General features: G+C 51.2%; 2 protein-coding genes and 1 long non-coding RNA gene across 4 annotated transcripts in view; 1 reads left to right on the top strand and 2 right to left on the bottom strand.

The window, feature by feature from the left end:
- Nucleotides 1-1,419: 1,419 nt before the first annotated feature.
- Nucleotides 1,420-9,501, top strand: INA (internexin neuronal intermediate filament protein alpha). The gene is made up of 3 exons (XM_071748368.1): nucleotides 1,420-3,936; nucleotides 7,376-7,500; nucleotides 8,044-9,501. The coding sequence occupies exons 1-3, from the start codon at nucleotides 2,995-2,997 to the stop codon at nucleotides 8,315-8,317; spliced, it is 1,341 nt and encodes a 446-aa protein (XP_071604469.1). The 5' UTR covers nucleotides 1,420-2,994; the 3' UTR covers nucleotides 8,318-9,501.
- Nucleotides 5,111-17,160, bottom strand: part of PCGF6 (polycomb group ring finger 6) — a 39,022-nt gene continuing 26,972 nt past the window's right edge. The window contains exons 10-11 of one of the 2 annotated variants that reach the window (XR_011726752.1): nucleotides 6,491-6,621; nucleotides 5,111-5,338 (exon numbers count right to left, since the gene is read on the bottom strand). Coding sequence is in view for 1 of the 2 variants with exons in the window: in XM_071748370.1 (XP_071604471.1) it covers nucleotides 6,577-6,621 (45 nt within the window). In the remaining variant the exon portion in view is untranslated. Of the gene's footprint in view, nucleotides 6,622-17,160 lie in introns of both variants that reach the window. The other variant, XM_071748370.1, reaches the window with a different exon arrangement.
- On the bottom strand, nucleotides 11,638-13,261 carry LOC139798034 (uncharacterized). The gene is made up of 2 exons (XR_011726673.1): nucleotides 12,974-13,261; nucleotides 11,638-11,797 (listed from the first exon to the last, which is right to left on the bottom strand). It is a non-coding gene; the product is annotated as an uncharacterized lncRNA (long non-coding RNA).

Genomic DNA, 17,160 nt, shown 5'->3' with positions numbered 1-17,160 from the left:
AGGAAGCACTTCCCTCACAAGTCTGCCACAGTGGAGCTGAGTGGCAAAACACCTACCCAGACCATTAGTTTAATGGACTGTGCTGGAAATAGATCAGATGATGTGTGTCCCACTGCTGTGTGCACAGCTCAGAGGATGTCTTTTTTTCTCTGAATCACAAACCCAGGCAGATTTGCAGCTCAGGAGTTAAACAGTTTAACGAGCCCCACCAGCAGGCAGCTGCTCTGCACAGAGGATCAAGGAGTTTTAAGGACTCCTCCTCCTGCCACCAGCGCTGATTTTTGAAGCAACTGGGAGGTTTAGAGAGGTCCTGAGCTTTCTGTAGCACAGTTCTTAACTATTGGACTGGTTTGGGTTGGGTTGGGTTTTGGGGGTATTTTCTTTGTTTGTTTTTTGCTTGTTTGGCTTGTGGGTTTTTTGGGTATTTTGTGTTTGTTTGTTTGTTTGTTTGTTTGTAGTTTTGGGTTTGTTTTTTTGTTTTGTTTTGTTTTGTTTCCTAACTGTTTTCTAGCCTAATAAACATCTCCCTGTGGCCATGTGTTTGCATCCCAACACAAGGTTTTCTGAGGCTGAATGCAGCCCAGGCACAACCCTGGCTTTAGTTTGTGTCCACTTTCTGCTTGCCATCTCATTTCAGGTCTGGCACGCTGGTGTTCAGCTTGTCTCCAGCCTCTGGCAAAGTGAAGGGGAGGGGGAAGGAAATAGTAGAACTTGGGGGATTTAGGTCTGGGTCTTTCAAGGGCTTCCTTCCACTCTGCTGGGACATGGCTTCTACTCCACCATGAGGCCACACTGCAGCTCTCCCTGTGAGAGCTGTAGAGCCTTGTTGGCCAAGTCAACCCCTGAGAGCTGGGTCAGGGCTTGCAAGGGAACTGCATTTGGGCACCAGCCACCTGGGATGGAGATCCTGCCACAGCTTCCTAGAACATGGGGCCAACCCCAGAACTGGCAGCTCAAGCTGAGCTGGATGCCAAAGTCTTGGCTACCTTTTGCTCCTCTGTAAGAAGCAATCCTCCATCAAGCTGGAGCCACATCCTTGCTCTGCAGGACAGCGGTGCTTATTCCCAATTATTTACTCAAACTCTTTGCTCATTCAGCTACAATGTCCCAGCTGTCACATCAGCAGCTGGCTCATGTCCCATCTGTTTCATGCAGTCTCCTTCCCTCTGTGCAGAAAGAATCCAGAACACCTTAACCCACTGGGAGGCAATGGGATTCAATCCCAGGGTCTTTACCCATGGATATCAGAAGTCCCCGCAGGGACCCTTGCATTTCCTTTGCTGGAGTAGGCTGTGGAAATCCTAACACAGCCACACTCACCTCCCTCCCAAGGGAAAACAATCATAGAATCATAGAATCGTAGAGTTGGCTGGGTTGGAAGGGACCTCAGAGGTCATCAAGTCCAACCCTTGAAATGTTCCCCATGGGGTTTCTGTTCCAGGCAGTCCCTTCTAAGTATAGGTGCAGGGGTGTGGGCTCCCATGCAATCCAGCTAGGACTGCTGCCATGCTTGCAGGACCTACTTCAGAACCCCTGTTATTAACTTCTGATCCCAAGGAGATGTGAATCCCAGCACCATCTACCCCCATTTGGCTGGTCCCTTTGAAAGAGTGACACCTCTTTTGGAATTCATGTCTCTCTTCAGTGCCAACACTGGCTTGTTTATCCTCCCCACTCACCTGCTGGACCTCCCTCATTCTGTCCTCTGGTCACCTGTGAGGAAAAATGGGGACAAGTTTTGTAGAGGAACTGGGCACCAGTGAAGAGCTCAGTGGCACAGAGATATACAGCAGAAGGCGGGATCTGGTTGCACATTTCACTGTGTTTCTCACACCTGGATCAGAGCTATTTTAAGCTGTTTTTCCATCTCACAGCCACATTTTGAGCTCCTGTTTGCAGAGACCAGTCACTTCTCACTGGTCTCATGGCAGGTCCTGTCACGAGATGCCATGTTCCTGGGAACTGTGTTCGGCCTGGAGGTGAGGTCTATGTCCCCTCTGCATCAGCTCTGCAAGCCCTGGGTACTCCCATCAAACCCCTGCCAGTGGGAAGGCTCAGCCTACTTGTGTTGACTGCACAGAAACAAAAGTAGCTCTTTGAGTTCCTGGCAAACAACCTGGAGCTACAATCCTCCCCTGTGTGTCCTCTGTGGCATTGCTGGACCAATGCTGATCCTCAGTCCTGGGGACACCCTCTTCCAGGTATGTCACCACCTCTGCTTCCCCCCTGCACCGCAGCTTCCCCTCTTTCCCACCCTGTGGAGATCCCACACTGCCATAGGTCCCTGCTGGAGGAGAGGGGCTGTGACCAACCCCGCAGGACACCTTCATCCCAGCCACAGGCATACAGCATGGGCTCCTTTGAGCATCAGCAGGGACAGCTGGGATACGCCAGCAGGAGCGAGATGTGTCTGTGTGTCTGCATGTCTGCCTGTCCCTTTGTCCCTTTGTGTCTGTCTGCCTCTGTCTCTTCCGCTGCCCGCTTCTGCCTGCTTCCCTCAGTGGCTTTGCCTCTCCTTGCCTGTGCGTACATCTGCGTGTGTCTCTCCGCACTTCTGTTTGTCCCTTTGTCTGTCCGGCTCCTACCACGTGCACGCGTGCGTCCTACTGCGAACGCGCCCGTCCCTGTCCCCGTGCCGGTGCGCCCGTCTGTCTCTTTGTGCGTCTGTCACGTTTTCCATCTGCTTTATGTTTGTGTACTCCTTGAGTATCCGTGTGTCCGTCCTTCCAGAGGGTGTCGGTCCCGGCCTGCGCCTCGCCCGCCGCCGCAGATCTTCAGCACCGCGGTGCACGGACAGCTCCCGCCGCCTCATACCGCAGCGGACCTGAGGACGCCCCGCGCACCGAACCGCGTACCGCACCGAACCGAACCTCTCCCCCTCCCCGCCGCAGAGTCCCCCCCGCCCCGCCCCACACCGCGCCCCGCTCCGCACCGCGCAGGGCCCGCCCCGCCGTACATAAGCACCGCCGCCACCGTCGGTCACGCTCCGCCGCCATGAGCTACAGCGCGGAGCCTGCGGCGCTGGCAGCCTCCTACCGCCACCTCTTTGCCGAGGCCCCGCGGCGCTCCGAGGGGCCGGCGGGCCGGCGGGCGCGCCCGGGAATGGAGCTGGGACCGGGGCGGGAGCGCAGCGTCGAGCCGCGGCGGGCGCGAGCTAGCGAGAAGGAGCAGCTGCAGGGCCTGAACGAGCGCTTCGCCGGCTACATCGAGCGGGTGCGGGCGCTGGAGGAACGGAACCGGGAGCTGGCGGCGGAGCTGGCGGCGCTGCGGCAGCGGTCGGACGAGCCGCGCCGGCTGGGTCAGCTTCTGGGCGGAGAGCTGCGCGCCCTGCGCGCCCGGCTGGAGGAGGCGCACGGAGAGCGGGCGCAGGCGGCGCTGGAGCGGGCGCGCCTGGCGGAGGAGACGCAGCGGCTGCGGGCGCGCTGCGAGGAGGAGGCGCGGGGCCGCGCCGAGGCGGAGCAGGAGCTGCGGTCCCGGCAGCAGGCAGCCGAGGGGGCCGCCCGCGCCCGCGCAGACCTGGAGCGGCGGGCGGCGGCCCTGCGGGAGGAGCTGGCGGCCCAGCGCAGCGCTCACGCCGAGGAGTTGGCCCGGCTGAGCGCCGAGCTCCGCGCCGCCGCCCCCACGGCCCCGGTCCCGGTGGGGCGACCGGACCTGGCGGCGGCTTTGCGGGAGCTGCGGGCCCAGTACGAGGCGCTGGCGGCCCGCAACCTGCAGGCGGCCGAGGACTGGTACCGCGCCCGCTGCGCCCGCCTCCACGAGCGGGCAGCCCGCAGCCAGGAGGCCGTCCGCGCCAGTCGCCGGGAGGCCGGTGAGTGCCGCCGACAGCTCCAGGCCCGCCTGGCGGAGATGGAGAGCCTGCGCGGCGCCCACCAGTCCCTGGAGAGGCAGCTGCAGGAGCTGGAGGAGCGGCACAGCGCCGAGGCCGCCGGCCTGCAGGTGAGCCGGGTGGCGCCGGGAACCTTCTCCGTGTCCTCCCCGCGCAGGTTCTCTGGCACCGGGCAGCGCCGGGCAGCTTCGCGGCACCGAACATCCTTCCTTCCGTGCAACCGGCCCCGACTCTCAGCACCTCCATCCCAGAAAGCTCTCCCAATGCTGTGTAGCACCAGGCATCTTCATCCCACGCAATACCCCCGGCACTGTACACCATAGGCTTCTTCGACCCTGCAACCCTCCCCCCTCCCCCGGTCTTGTGCATCGTCGAGCATCTCCACTGCGTGCAAAATACTGCAGCGCAGCTCCATCCTCTGCAGCAGCCCCTCCCCCAGCATTGTGCAGCGCTGGGCATCCCGGTCCGATGCGGTGCCCCCTCCCGCACTGAGCAGCGCTCAGCAGCCCCTTCCTCCCGTGCTCTGCTGTGCTGCATGCATCACCCCCCTCTAGCCACCAGCACTTGATCAGCATCACCCCCTGTGCCTTCTGCAGCGCTCACCCGCCACAGGGGCAGTGTCCCTGCAGCACTGCACAGTGCCAAGCATCCCTGCAGCCTTCCCCCGCCCAGCACACGGCCCCCCTGTCTTGGCCCACCGTGGCTCTACCTGATTCCTTCCCCCTTTATCTATAGGCAGAGCCACAGGGAGCAGGTTTTGAGGGGAGAGGCAGGGCCAGGACACTCCATTCAAGTCCATTCAACCCCCTTCCTGCAGGGGACAAAGCTCTTCCTTGACAGCACAGGTTGGAGCAACACCCAACCCCTGCCCCATCCCTTAAGGGTCAGCTCCAGAATGGCCCTCACACTCCCTGTCACTGTGGTTAATTCATTGAAGTTGTCTGCCCAGACTTGGCCCCCTGCCCTGTGGCCTGGTTCTTGGCACCTGCACGGCAGAAAATGGAGTGCTGCAAACTTTAATGCTGAATTTGGAGCCAGATCCCAGCATCTCTTATGTCTGTGGAAAAACTCATGTGGGGTGGACGCTAAGCTCTCCATATCTCTCATTCCATCGACACGGTATTACCATATTTTCTTGCTACAGGGAGACATTCATGATTTATAATAAAATAAGTCCTGAGCTTGTTCTATTACAAGCTATTAAATGTAGCTATTAAATGATCTGTGGTTTCTAAATCAAGACAAAAACACTGCCTTACATCATACCGGAAGGATGTTGTTATTTCACACCCAAGTAATGCCTTGTCATTTTCAAGGCCAAATTTTGCCAGGCTCTCTAGAATGCCTGTGTCTCCAAGCTGCTTGCAATCATCCTGAATAGTTTAGGTCTTCTTCAACAAATATTGTGGAAATGGGCAGTATACAGTAATTCCTCTTGGATGAAAGGATTACACACAGAAATCTTCTTAAATAGTCTTGATGCCATGTAGAAAGAGGGATTCTGGGAACAACCTATCAATTAAAAAAAAAAAAAAAAAAAGGCAGAAAAAAAAAAGCAACTGGATTAAAAATCAATGCTTGAAATTGCTTTAGCTACAGCACAGCAGCATTTTCCTACGTGACCCTCAGGATCTGCTTTAAGTGTGGTAATACTTAGGAGCCATTCAAACAATAGGCATGGAGGAGCTAGATAATTTCCCTGTCTGAAACCAATGGGAAAGGGTGGAAGTTTGGCTTAAAAGAGGAAAGTCCTGTGGTTTGAGCTCTTAAAATGTTCCTATAAACTGCCGGAACAGGGACCTGTTTTTATATTTGTAGGCTACCCAGTCAAGTCTGAATCAGTATGTGAAAGTTTTCCATTAGTGGACAGGTTTGCAATGATGTGGGCAGGGGCATTTTTTCAACCAATTGGTATAGCCAGAGTGTGCAAGAGAGCATTTTGTTGATGCAGATTACAAGCAGAGGGAAGGGGGCCATAGGCATGGAGTGTCAGCACTGAGAGAAGGGCTTTCCTGGGGTTAGGTCAACCCAAGACCCTCCCTCCTGTCATGGCTCAGTGTAGCAGCAGTCTGGCTGCATCAGAGACAGACCTTTAGATAAGATTTTAGTCTCTACTGCAGCAGCATCCACAAGCATTCTGGGGCTTTTCAGCTGATGTCCCAGTGGTTTTCTTGAACCCCTTCCCATTACCCAGGCCCACTTCAGAGGCGCAGCTCCATGCTGCTCTTTTGCTGCAGGAGATGGTGAGGGCAGCACAGGTCAAGGCAGACCCCAAAGATGGCTCGTGAATGTCCCATGAGGTGGGCTGTGTCCAGCTAACTTCACTGGGAGATGCCCTATTCAATGTGCAGGATGAGCTGGCCCTGCTTCTCCAAGGGTCTCTGCTCAGAGTGGGCTCATTGCAGCTATCTGCTCCTTGGGCAGCTCCATGGCTCATGGCTGTCTCTGCACCATGCACAAGAAAGGTTATGGAGGGGTCAGGAGGGGGGATGAGAACACAGACAAGATGATGTGGCAGGATGAAGCTTGTTAGCTGAAGCGGAGGAGCTGGAAGCATTTGCAAAAGCCCAGCTGTGGGCAGACCTTGGCAGTGGCCACTGCAGGGCTTTGCATGCAGGGCTGCACATCAGTGCAAACTGCTTACTCACTCCTGCTCCAACCCACATTTCTCTCATGGCACAGTGGGGCAGCTGGCCATGGGAAACCATCTTGATCTGGGAATAACCCTATCAGAGTCTTCAGGCTGCTGCCTAGATACCTGGGTGCATGTGGGAGAAAACTGGGATGCTTTTTTTCTGAAAAAAAAAAAAAAAAGAAAAAAAAAAAAAAAAAAAAAAAAAAAAAAGAAAAAAAAAAAAAAAAAGAAGAAGAAGAATTTGTCTACTCTGCTAGAAAGGAAGTCTGTCCAGGGACTCCTCCCCATTGCAGGGAGAGCTGGCTGTAAGAGCCATGGCAGGGTGAAGCAGAGGGGAAGGATGCTAGAAGGATGTCATAGTCCAGCTGAGCACCCCGGCCCTCATGGTGCAGGATCCTGACTCTGTAAGCACCCCTCTCCTGCAGCCAGCTCTTCCCTTCTGTCTCTGTGGCACCAACTTTCCTTCAGCCACCCTGGACATCTGTTCCAGCCCTTTAGGTACTCACTGTAGCTGGCTGGCTCCTGCAGTGCTAAGTGTTCTCATTTGTCCTGCTGAGCCATTGATCCTGCTTGGACAGTGTTTAAGCCAAGCCCTTACCTTCCCAGCAGCCTCACTTATCCCTCATAAGACTAGGAACTCCACCATCGTGCACTGTTTGCCCACCACCCCATCTTACTTACCCTGCTACAGATACATATAAATCCATCAATGTTTCAAACTTCCCCCCACTGCACATTCACAACCCATGCCTGGTGCTCTGCTCACTTCTCTATCCCTATTAGTGTGAGATTCCTTGCTCCCAAGTTCCTGTTGAGATGTGTCATTGTAGTCCATCTGCCCATTGCAGCTTCCCTGCAATAGGCAAAGCAGAAAGCCCGTGGGTGCACATCCTTAGGTGCTCTTGTCTTTGCAGGACACCATTGGGCAGCTGGAGGATGACCTGCGAAACACCAAAAATGAGATGGCTCGGCATTTGAGGGAGTACCAAGACCTGCTTAATGTCAAGATGGCCCTTGATATTGAGATAGCTGCCTACAGGTAAGGCTGCTCTGTCCCCTCTCCACCCAACTGCCTCCCAACCTAACCCCCAACCCTGATAGGCTGGAGTATTTTCAAGAAATTATTTGGGTACAAGTCAAGGAGCAATATCATTGTGTAGCTCCTCTCCCCTGCCTGGACCTGGTCTGCTCCTGCCCAGAGCACAGCTACAGCTCCATGTCATGCCCCCAGCTGTCCCAGAAGCAGCGGTTTACAGTGGGGCCAGCTGGAGTTAGAAACTGTTTCTCTTGCAAAGTCAAAGTAGATGCAAAAGGCAGAGTCCCTCTGGTTCAGGGTTTTATTTTCTTGGGGTTTCTGGAGGGAGCTGGTCTCATGTACCCCATATTGCAGATGCCCCCAAAATGCTTGATCAATGGCTATGATTTTGAATCAGCTTCATGGTGCAGTGTGGACCTGAGCCTCATGCCCACTGCAGGCTGGGGTGATGGCCTGGAGTGACCTGCTTGCGGGTCACAGCATGGCCTCAGGCTTTGCAATTGAGCTGTCCCCAAACTAACCTCTTCCCTTGTGATGTGCTTGCAGGAAGCTGCTGGAGGGAGAGGAGACCCTCTTCAGCACAGGAAGCAGCGGCCTTTCAGCGCTCAATCCCCTCCCCAATCCCACTTATTCCTTCCAGCCAAGAGGCTTTAGTTCTTCCAGTCTGTCCTTCAAAGACGAGGAACAAGGAGAGGTTTTTAAAGTGACCTCTAAAATATCATCCAGCCGGGCTGAGATGATTGAGGGGACCATAACCTCTACCAAGAAAAGGGGGAGATTAAACCTGCATGAAGGAATCTTTGCAAATGCAAAAATGTAACCCCGCCCATTTTGCATTTGAGAGGGAACAGTCTCCACTCGGCCTTTGAATGATGAAGCCATGGTATGAACCCATGCTGGAAGTCCCCTTGGAATCAAATAACCCATGAGGGACACCAACCTGTAGCCAGCTTCCTCAAGGGTCTGGCCATGCAGAGGCCGAGCCTGGCACATTGCTCCCTTTTAAATGGGGTGGAGGTGTGGGCAGGTAGTTAGGTGCATGTTGGTCATTGATGTGGTGGCACAGTGGACTCATAGCACTCACCATCCCTCCCTTCCTGTTCCTGCAGTGCTCGAGGGGAAGCTGGCTGGGATGGGTTCTCAGCTGGCTCTCCAGGGACAGGGGTGGAGGGAAACAAAACTTTACACATTTGTTACACCCAGTTTCAAGGCTACAGACCCTCACCAACTATCCAAATCCACATAAAGCTAAACTGTTGCCCACTCCTTAAGATGTAGACCTGCACTTTTAATCCCAGAAGCACAGGAATATCCATACTGGACTATAAACCACACCTGATGTCTGGTCTATGAGCCACTTAAGTTTTAAACTATAAGGAATGTTCTTCTTTTGGTTTTGTTTTGGTTTGTTTGGTTTTTTGTCCTGACAACTCTGGTTTTCTGCAGTGTTAGTCCAGCCAGATGCACAGGGTTTGCTAGCAGAAGGCATAGGGCAGGAGACTGGTGCATCTGAGGTCAAGGCACCACCACACCACAGGGCACAGCACAGCACTGGCTCTGAAATGTCAGGGTCTGTGAGTCCCCTTGTTTGGCTGCACAGTCATCACATGAGAGCCCCACATTCACATTATTAGCATCCTGCCCCAGCCGGTGCTGGGAAGCTGCAGGACTCCTGAACACCAGCTCACAAAGTATCCTTGTCTCCGCTCCGTTACAATGTGTGCCAAATTTGATATAAGATTTGCAACCATAGGTTTCCTTCAATGCCTTAAACTGCCAGCGATCGCTTTTGCAAGAGCCGGAGACTCCACGTGTGTGTGTGTGTGTGTGTGTGTGTGTGTTGCTTGTCAGTGCCATGGCAAGGTTGTCATCACCAGAACTTACTGCCCTCGCGGTGGTCCCAGAGTAGTTCCTGGAACCAGCAAATCCTTTGCTCCCACTCTTTCCTCTTCTACTGTACGGCACAAGTTAATATATTAAAAAGAAAGAGTTACATGGATCAAACTGAGCTGTACTGTCTTCTTTGCTGCTGCTTTGCTTCGGGAATACACTTCAGTTTCTAGCCCACAGCCAGTTTGGTCCCTAGCAGCACCTCAGGTCCACTGCAAAGAGCAGTGGTGTTGGATTGCAGCTATCAAACTCTGCTGCTGGGGCTGCAAGGCAATGCTGGTCCCACTAGCAGCAATGGGGCACTTCGGGGTCTCATCCTCAGGTGCCTGCTGTATCCAGTATATATATTTTTGTAGAAAAGCTCATGGCGGAGGGAATAAGGTCTCCCATGGATGAGTGCTCCCTCGTTACCTCACAAAATTTGCATCCCGCCTCTGACAGCTTGGCCCCAGGACACCCACATCTCAACTCCATCCTGCCTGCACTCTCGGGTGTTAAAAATTGCCTCTTTGCCTTCACACAGGAAGATAAATTTTTTAATGTGTGATTTACACAATAGCAAGTGAAAGAAGTGAGGGTGCACCCACCTCCCATGTAAACACAGCAAAGGTGCCTGCAGAGCTGGTGTGACCATTTGGAAGATGCCTAGGTTCTGCCCAAGATGAGCCCTTGGAGGGGCACAGGGGAAGACAGCAGGGTGTGGGAGGAGCACGGGCAAGCTTCTGTCTGGGTGGCCCTGCTGGCAGCGTGCTCTCCTGCTGCCTTCCCATTTCTGCCTTGTCACGCAATGTTGTGGCAATCTGCCCCAGGGATGTGGTGTGACAGTCACAGGCTTCTCTGCCAGCACTGCAGGCCAGCACAGTCTCTTCCCTTGACCCTGCCACCCCAATAACCTCAGGGATGATGCCCTGTCAAGACTGCTCAACATAACGTGACACAGCCTTGGGGAGGGCAGTCCTGCAAGCAGGCAAAGCAAGGGACACAGTTCAGAGGTTGGGGAGGAGGCTCAGGCCACGGCTGGGGTAGTACATCTCATCAACAGCCCCTAGGAAAACAGCACAGAACAACCTGGGGGTGCCCAGGCAGAGCTGGAGGGGGGGGTGGCAGGGGGTGAGAGGCAGCACCTGCAGAGTTACGTCCAGGGCACTGGTGCATAAAGCAAAAACCAACTTCCAAATATCTCCCCAGCTCAGCTGTCAGGAAATGTAAACACACAGACTTTGTCTGTAACCACAGAGGGAATAGAAGGCAGATGTGACTGTGCAGCTAATGTAGTATATTCTGAACCTCAGATAAATACCCTCCAGCATTGCTTTGTTCCTGTCCCTTAAGGATAAGCAGCCTGACCTGTCCTTTATTCCTTGCACAGCCTCCACTGGCATTTCTGCTTGCTCAGCTGGTAATAAAGCTGAGAATTTTATTATGGTGATAATGATGCAGAAGGCCTGGAGCAGTGGAGGACAAAGCAGACTAGGTGAGGACAAGGTGCTGTTTCAAAAACTGTCCTCTGACCTGAATTAGTTCTTTGCAAGGACTGGCTCCAGAAATCTCCTGCATTTCTGGAACTCTGCAGTGCTTTGCTGCTGTCTCATGGTGTTAAGCTCTAGAGATGAGAAGTGAGCAGCAGGCAAGGAAAAGACCTGGGTATGAAGGATACATCAGAACGGACCAGGCTGGATTTTACATTATATTATGGCTTTGAGAGCCCCTCTGTGGGCTCTGACCCTGTGATCTTTCTTACAGGGGCTCTGCTGCAAAGACTTAATTACTCTGTTAGCAACTGATTGACCAACTCCACAAGTGCTCCCCCAGGGCTGAGGGTGAGCAAGTCTTTCCAGGACAGAGGCATCCTGCTTCCCTCAAGGACAGAGCCCAATCACAGGTGCTATGTAGCAAGGGAGGAGCTCCCCAGCAGGGTCAGGGCTACCCCTGGTTCTGAGCAGCCTCACAACTACCTGTGGCCAGCCTCTGGCCATAACATCTGTGCTGCAGGGGCCATAGAAGAGAGATGGTCCTTCAGTGATGTCTTTTGTGAACACAGAACAAGGGGGAGCAGGCCCTCCAGCTGGCTGCCATCATTGGACAAGAACTGAGCTCTTCCCTGAAGGTGTGCTGGTGACATGTGGCCAGGAGGAACAGTGCCCTCAATTCTTACCCTGAGGGAGACCCATGCCTTCAGTCTCCTTATCTTTAGGTGAATGTAGAGAGCAAAGAGGGATAAGCCTGGCTCACCATGTTACCAACACTGACCTCCAGCTATCTCCATCCAGGCTTCCTTTTCTGTCACTACCTGCTTCAGGGTGTGTCCTCTCACCTTATATGCACCAGGCTTCTCCAACAGAGCACTGTGGTGGAGGGCAACAAATCCTCCTTTGCAGTCCCATCTTTCTTACTGGGTTATACACCAAGACTGTCAGAGGAAAGGATTGAGTCACATCGCAGATGCTTAAAGACTTACACCTCTTGCAGAACCCTCAATCTCTCAGTTAAAAGGCAGCTGCAGGCACTGACTGCATCATCAACTCCGGAACAAGCAGAGAGCAGCCATTTCTCCATGATGCTGTGATGCTTTCATCTTCAAGCTGGGGAGAACTTTATCTGCCACACAGGGGTGCAAGTTCTCACCACAGGGCTGTCCATCTGGGTTTTTTTCCCTGGATGAAGATGCTGCCTGTGCACTGTGCAGGTGTGCTTTGGCACTGCCTGGCTCTGCTCATTTCATTGCCTGCGAAGTCAGCTGGGGCAGGCCTGGGTCACACTCCTGATGCTCCAGTGATTGAAGAGCCATGTTCCCACTGAGGTACTGGAACCAAGGGACCTTCAGCTCTACCAGAAGTTCCTATAACTGCCTGAGCTGACACATACAGCTCCTTAAAAACAGACACAATGGCTGCACATAGAGTTTTGCTAATGACGCTTACCTGGATGCATGCTGGAATTCATTAAAGCCTAAGCCAAAGAATAAGCAGCCAAAGCAAAAAAACACCAAAAATTTTCCTTTGGCAGGAATGCAGACATCTCCTTTTCCAGACTGGGGAAAAAATCTTCTCATTTATCAAGAAAGAATCAATAGGAAATTCAGAGAAAACTCTCCTTCTGCACTGGTGGCTGGATCCACCCAGCTCTTAGCACAGATCTCCTCAAGAAGAGCTTCTTCCCCAAGTGAGGGACCCACGCAGAGCCTGAATGCCAGCAGCTGAACAGATGCATCTGAATGATCAAACATCCACGTCAGTGGGGTGTGACACTTTGAAGCAAAGTTTATATCAAAACAGTATGAGCAAGGCAAGCTCATTCATGCAAGTCTTCTCAGGCAGTTGGCGTCCCTGCGGATTCCAGCTGAGGAAAAGGGCTGCAGATTATGGGGGTGGGGGAATGCACTCCTGAAGTAGGGCAGTACAGCCTGTGCTGGAGTGTTAATCCAAAACAGAGAGGAAGCTGCAAACTCTCTGATAAATGATTTTATCCTTGTTAAAGCAGAATGTGATGTAAGGACATGGCTTCCCAGAACCAAGCGCTCTGCTGGAGCTCAGCTGTGTCCACTGTAACAACACAGGAGCAGTGTTCATGCTAAACACAGACATACCTGCTTAGGTGGAAGGGAAATACCCCAAAATTTAAATTTCAGATTGCAATTCCAGAGCTCCAGGCAGACATCCACTTGCTGCTCAGAGATGGAAACAAAGATCCTGGGGTGCCATAAACATCAGTTCTGAACCAAGAGGCAGCAGGTCCTGTTCCTACTGCAGCAGGGCCAGCTCAGCTCCTTCGCCTTTGGGCAGGGAGGCAGATGCTGGCTGTGGGCACCTCAGAGAACCATAGGAGACACGAGCCCCTGGCTCCCCTACACCCAGGGCAGCCTTGTATATGCTCTGACACATTCACAGACCGGACCATCATCCGGAAAGAAAAACTTGTTTAGAGATGCAATTTGGAAGAGCTCAGGTCAGACTGAACAACCTCTGGGCAACCTGTTCCATGGTTTTACCACCCTCATAGTAAAGAACTTCTTCCTAATGTCCAATCTAAATCTACCCTGCTCTAGTTTAAGACCATTGCCCCTCATTCTGTCACTACACACCCTTGTAAACAATCCCTCCCCAGCTGTCCTGTAGTATCTTCAGATACTGGAAGGCCATTATAAAGTATCCCTGGAGTTTTGTCCTCTCCAGGCTAAATAACTGGAACTCTCTCAGCCTGCTGTCATAGGAGAGGCATTCCAGCCCTCTGATCATCTTTGTGGCCCTCCTCTGGACCTGCTCCAACAGGTCCAACATCATTAAGTTTAAGCAGATTTTCAATGGAAATTAAAAAAAAAACACAACAAAACCCAAGCCTGAGACACAAGGCACCTCAGTAACAGATTCCTAGTCAAGCAAAGAGATGCATGAATAAGAATGGCCAGCAATGTTTCAAGCAACCCAAAATGTTTTAGCAAGCCAAAACACTCAGGCTAGATTCTTAAGGAAGCAAGGATTATAGGATCACACTGTGACTGAACATCCCCTTTATGTCTGAAACCCTTCCACAGTAATTTTTTATGCACAGCAGCTCTACTGGAGCCACATGAGGGGAAGCTGAAAAAGAAAAGCTGAGCTTCCCTTACTAGACACTAGAAAACCCATTCCAAGGGCAGAGGTTATGGATGCCTCAACACCAAGAGAAGCTTCGCTGTGGGCTCATTTACAATGAAAAGCAAAAAAAAAAAAAACAAAAAAAACAAACAAACCAAAAAAACCCTCCCAAGACCCCCCACTCCAGAATGAATCTCTTCTAAGTATCCCATAAATAACTAAATCTACTTGGAGCTGGAACAACCTGCAACACAATGAATGCAGCCCAGATGTTTATCATATGGCAATGTTTTACTCACTTGGTTGCTTTGATAACAGGTGGTGTTACTTGGCCTTCTTATACCTGCACTCATGAAGGAGTTGGCAATAGCAGCCTGCTGCCTGCCCTCTCATACCCAGCAGTTCTGTGGAGTTTACACACAGATCACTTAATAGAAGTTACTGCTCTAGATCAACAGAGCTGAGAAATGAGGAGCTTGGCTCAAGGTCATACAGCAAGTCAACAGAGCAGAGAAAAGCAAGCAGATATCCCTGCCTTCTTCTTATCCTCTTACACAGAGGAAGACCACCACTGCTCCACTTCTGTGTGTTGTGGCACACAAATAATTCCCTACTTTATTGCAAAAAATGGCTGAAATGTTTTCACGTGAAACCTGCCATGAGGAAGAAAAAGGAGACTTCAGGTTCTTGTAAAGGGTGTTGAGCTTCTCACTGGGAAGTTCTTACCTTTTGGCTGCAGGCATATGCCAGAAAGGACACGCTGGTCCATCAGATAACATAACTGCTTCTGTCACTGCAAGCTGCAGCAAAACATGCTGCAAGCAGTGTGCACTGAGCACATTGTGGACCTGGAACAACTGGTTGCCTCCCAGCACCACATGAAAAGGGATACAAAATAGCTCTCCTAGGAACACATGATTTTTCTCAAACTTTGCCAAGTCCCCACCACCCACTTTTCTCCTGTTATTGTTTTCCTTGGAAGAAAGCAGACATTTTAAGATTTAATTTCCAAATAGACTATTTTACCAAGCAATGAGGAAATACAAGCTGTTTTTTCCACTTTGGGAAATATTTCTGTTGCAGACCACTGCTGCTTTGACACAAATATATTTGTGCTTGACACATACATATCCATTGACTCATTCAGCAAGGGTATCCTAGGATGACAGGAATAAAATTCAACTTATGATCACTTTGCTGCTTCTCTTTGTGCTGAACCAGTCAGGGTTACAGGGAAAAAAAAAGGAGATAGAAAAAAATATAAAAAGCAGGAGAATAGGAGCAGGAGAATAGGCCATTTGCACCATTTTTTCCATCTCTGAGCAAGTACCTATCATGGCAGAACAAGTATATTTTAAAGTACCTAAACATTCAAGATGGCAGCTGGTGTACTCTATTCAGTATGCAGCACGTTAAGATTCATGTGGAAAACTTGACCACATCCTTTAAAAGAAGGACATCATCAATAATGATGTCATTATCAAAATGATCAAATCATCAAAACTCCTATGGCTCTCTTATTAGACTCTCTCAACTGCTGGAGCCAACTCAGCTGCTGCTGCTCCCCTCCCCAATTTGTGTAGAGCACAAGTTTCATAATAATGATACTCCACACTGAGGAAAAATAAAAACAGAAATGCCAGGGCTGCAATTTTAATTTGGTAGTGACTGCTAACATGTATTAACATAAATCATTGCACATAAAAGCCTAATGATTCCTTGAAAAGCAATTCCATGCAGACTAGTATTAGACAAGCTTGAGTGATTTTTCAGTAAAACTCAGCTGTTGTTCTGCACCCATGGAATAATTGTTAAGGCTCACGTGTGCCACAGTCTGGTGACAATGCAGATGAGGGATGGGTGCAGCAGCAATGTTCAGAACAGAGCTGACAGTTACACACTGCATTCACAGTGCCCTTACATTCAGAAGGCTCAGCTGAACCTTGACTTCTTATGACACTAAATCTGTATTAAACACAAAGGGAACACGCAGAACCTAACAGACACGACTCAATGCTCACGACTGGATTGTAGCTTGATTCTGCTTTTGTAAGAACTCCTCACATTAGGACTCACCATCTTCTTTTGTGGGGAGTTAGCAGGTGGGTAAGGCATCTCAGAACTGTGCTGCAGTACAAATAGTATTTAATTAGGATCTGTGTTAGCCATGACGTTGCTAAAGAGAACCAGAAAATAGAATGAGAATTATTTCATCATTGCCACCCCGAGGGACCCTGAGAGGCTCAAGAAGTTGGGTCCTGCAAACTGCATGAAATTCAACAAGGCCAAGCGCAAGGTCCTGCACCTGGGTTAAGGCAATCCCATGCATGAAAACAGGTTGGGTGGAGAAAGGACTGAGGACAACCCTGAGGAGAATGGCTTGGAGGTGTTGGTTGATGAGAAACTCAACATGAGGCAGCAATGTGCACCAGCAGCCCAGAAAGCCAACTGGAGCTATCCTGAGCTGCAACAAGAGAAGCATGGCCAGCTGGTTAAGGAAGGTGATTCTTCCCCTCTGGGCTGCTCTTGTGAGACCCCACCTGAAGTACTGTGTCCATTTCTGAAGTTCATAAGAAGACATAGAGCTCATTGAGAATGTCCAGAGGAAAATGATCAGAGGGCTGGAGCATCTCCCCTGTGATGACAGATTGAGGAAGTTGGGGGGTTGTTCAGCCTGGAGAAGGCTCTGAGGTGACCTTATAGCAACTTTCAAGTATCTGAAGGGGCCTACAAGAAAGCTGGGTTAGGGTTTTTTGCACAGGTGTGTAGCAAGAGGACAACAGACAATGGCTTAAAACTTGAAGAGCAGAGATTTAGGTTGCAAATATTTCCTGTGAGGGTGGTGAGAAGCTGCCCCCCCTCCCTGGAACTGTTCAAGGTCAGGTTGGATGGGGTCTTGAACAACCTGATCTAGTTGGAGGCATCTCTGCCTCTGCAGAGGGTTCAGAGCTAGATGATCTTTAAGGACCTTTCCAATTCTAGACATTCTATGATTCATCAAATGAGGAAACAATAGTGCCTGTAAAATAATGAATGAGTCCAAGCACACATTCCCTCACTTACAGGGCACAAAGCTGGCTCACCTCCTAAGAAGGCAGAGATGCCATCCCATAGATGGCCTCTAGTTACAGAAGCTCTTCCTATCATCAGGACCAAAGGTGGCTGGAGGAAAGCCAAGGTCAAAAGGAGACCAACAGAA

The sequence above is a fragment of the Heliangelus exortis genome, chromosome 7, assembly GCF_036169615.1.
Source record: "Heliangelus exortis chromosome 7, bHelExo1.hap1, whole genome shotgun sequence".
In the NCBI taxonomy this organism is placed as follows: domain Eukaryota; kingdom Metazoa; phylum Chordata; class Aves; order Apodiformes; family Trochilidae; genus Heliangelus; species Heliangelus exortis.
The sequence above is the reverse complement of the archived record's forward strand: the minus strand, read 5'-3'. Positions and strand labels throughout refer to the sequence as shown.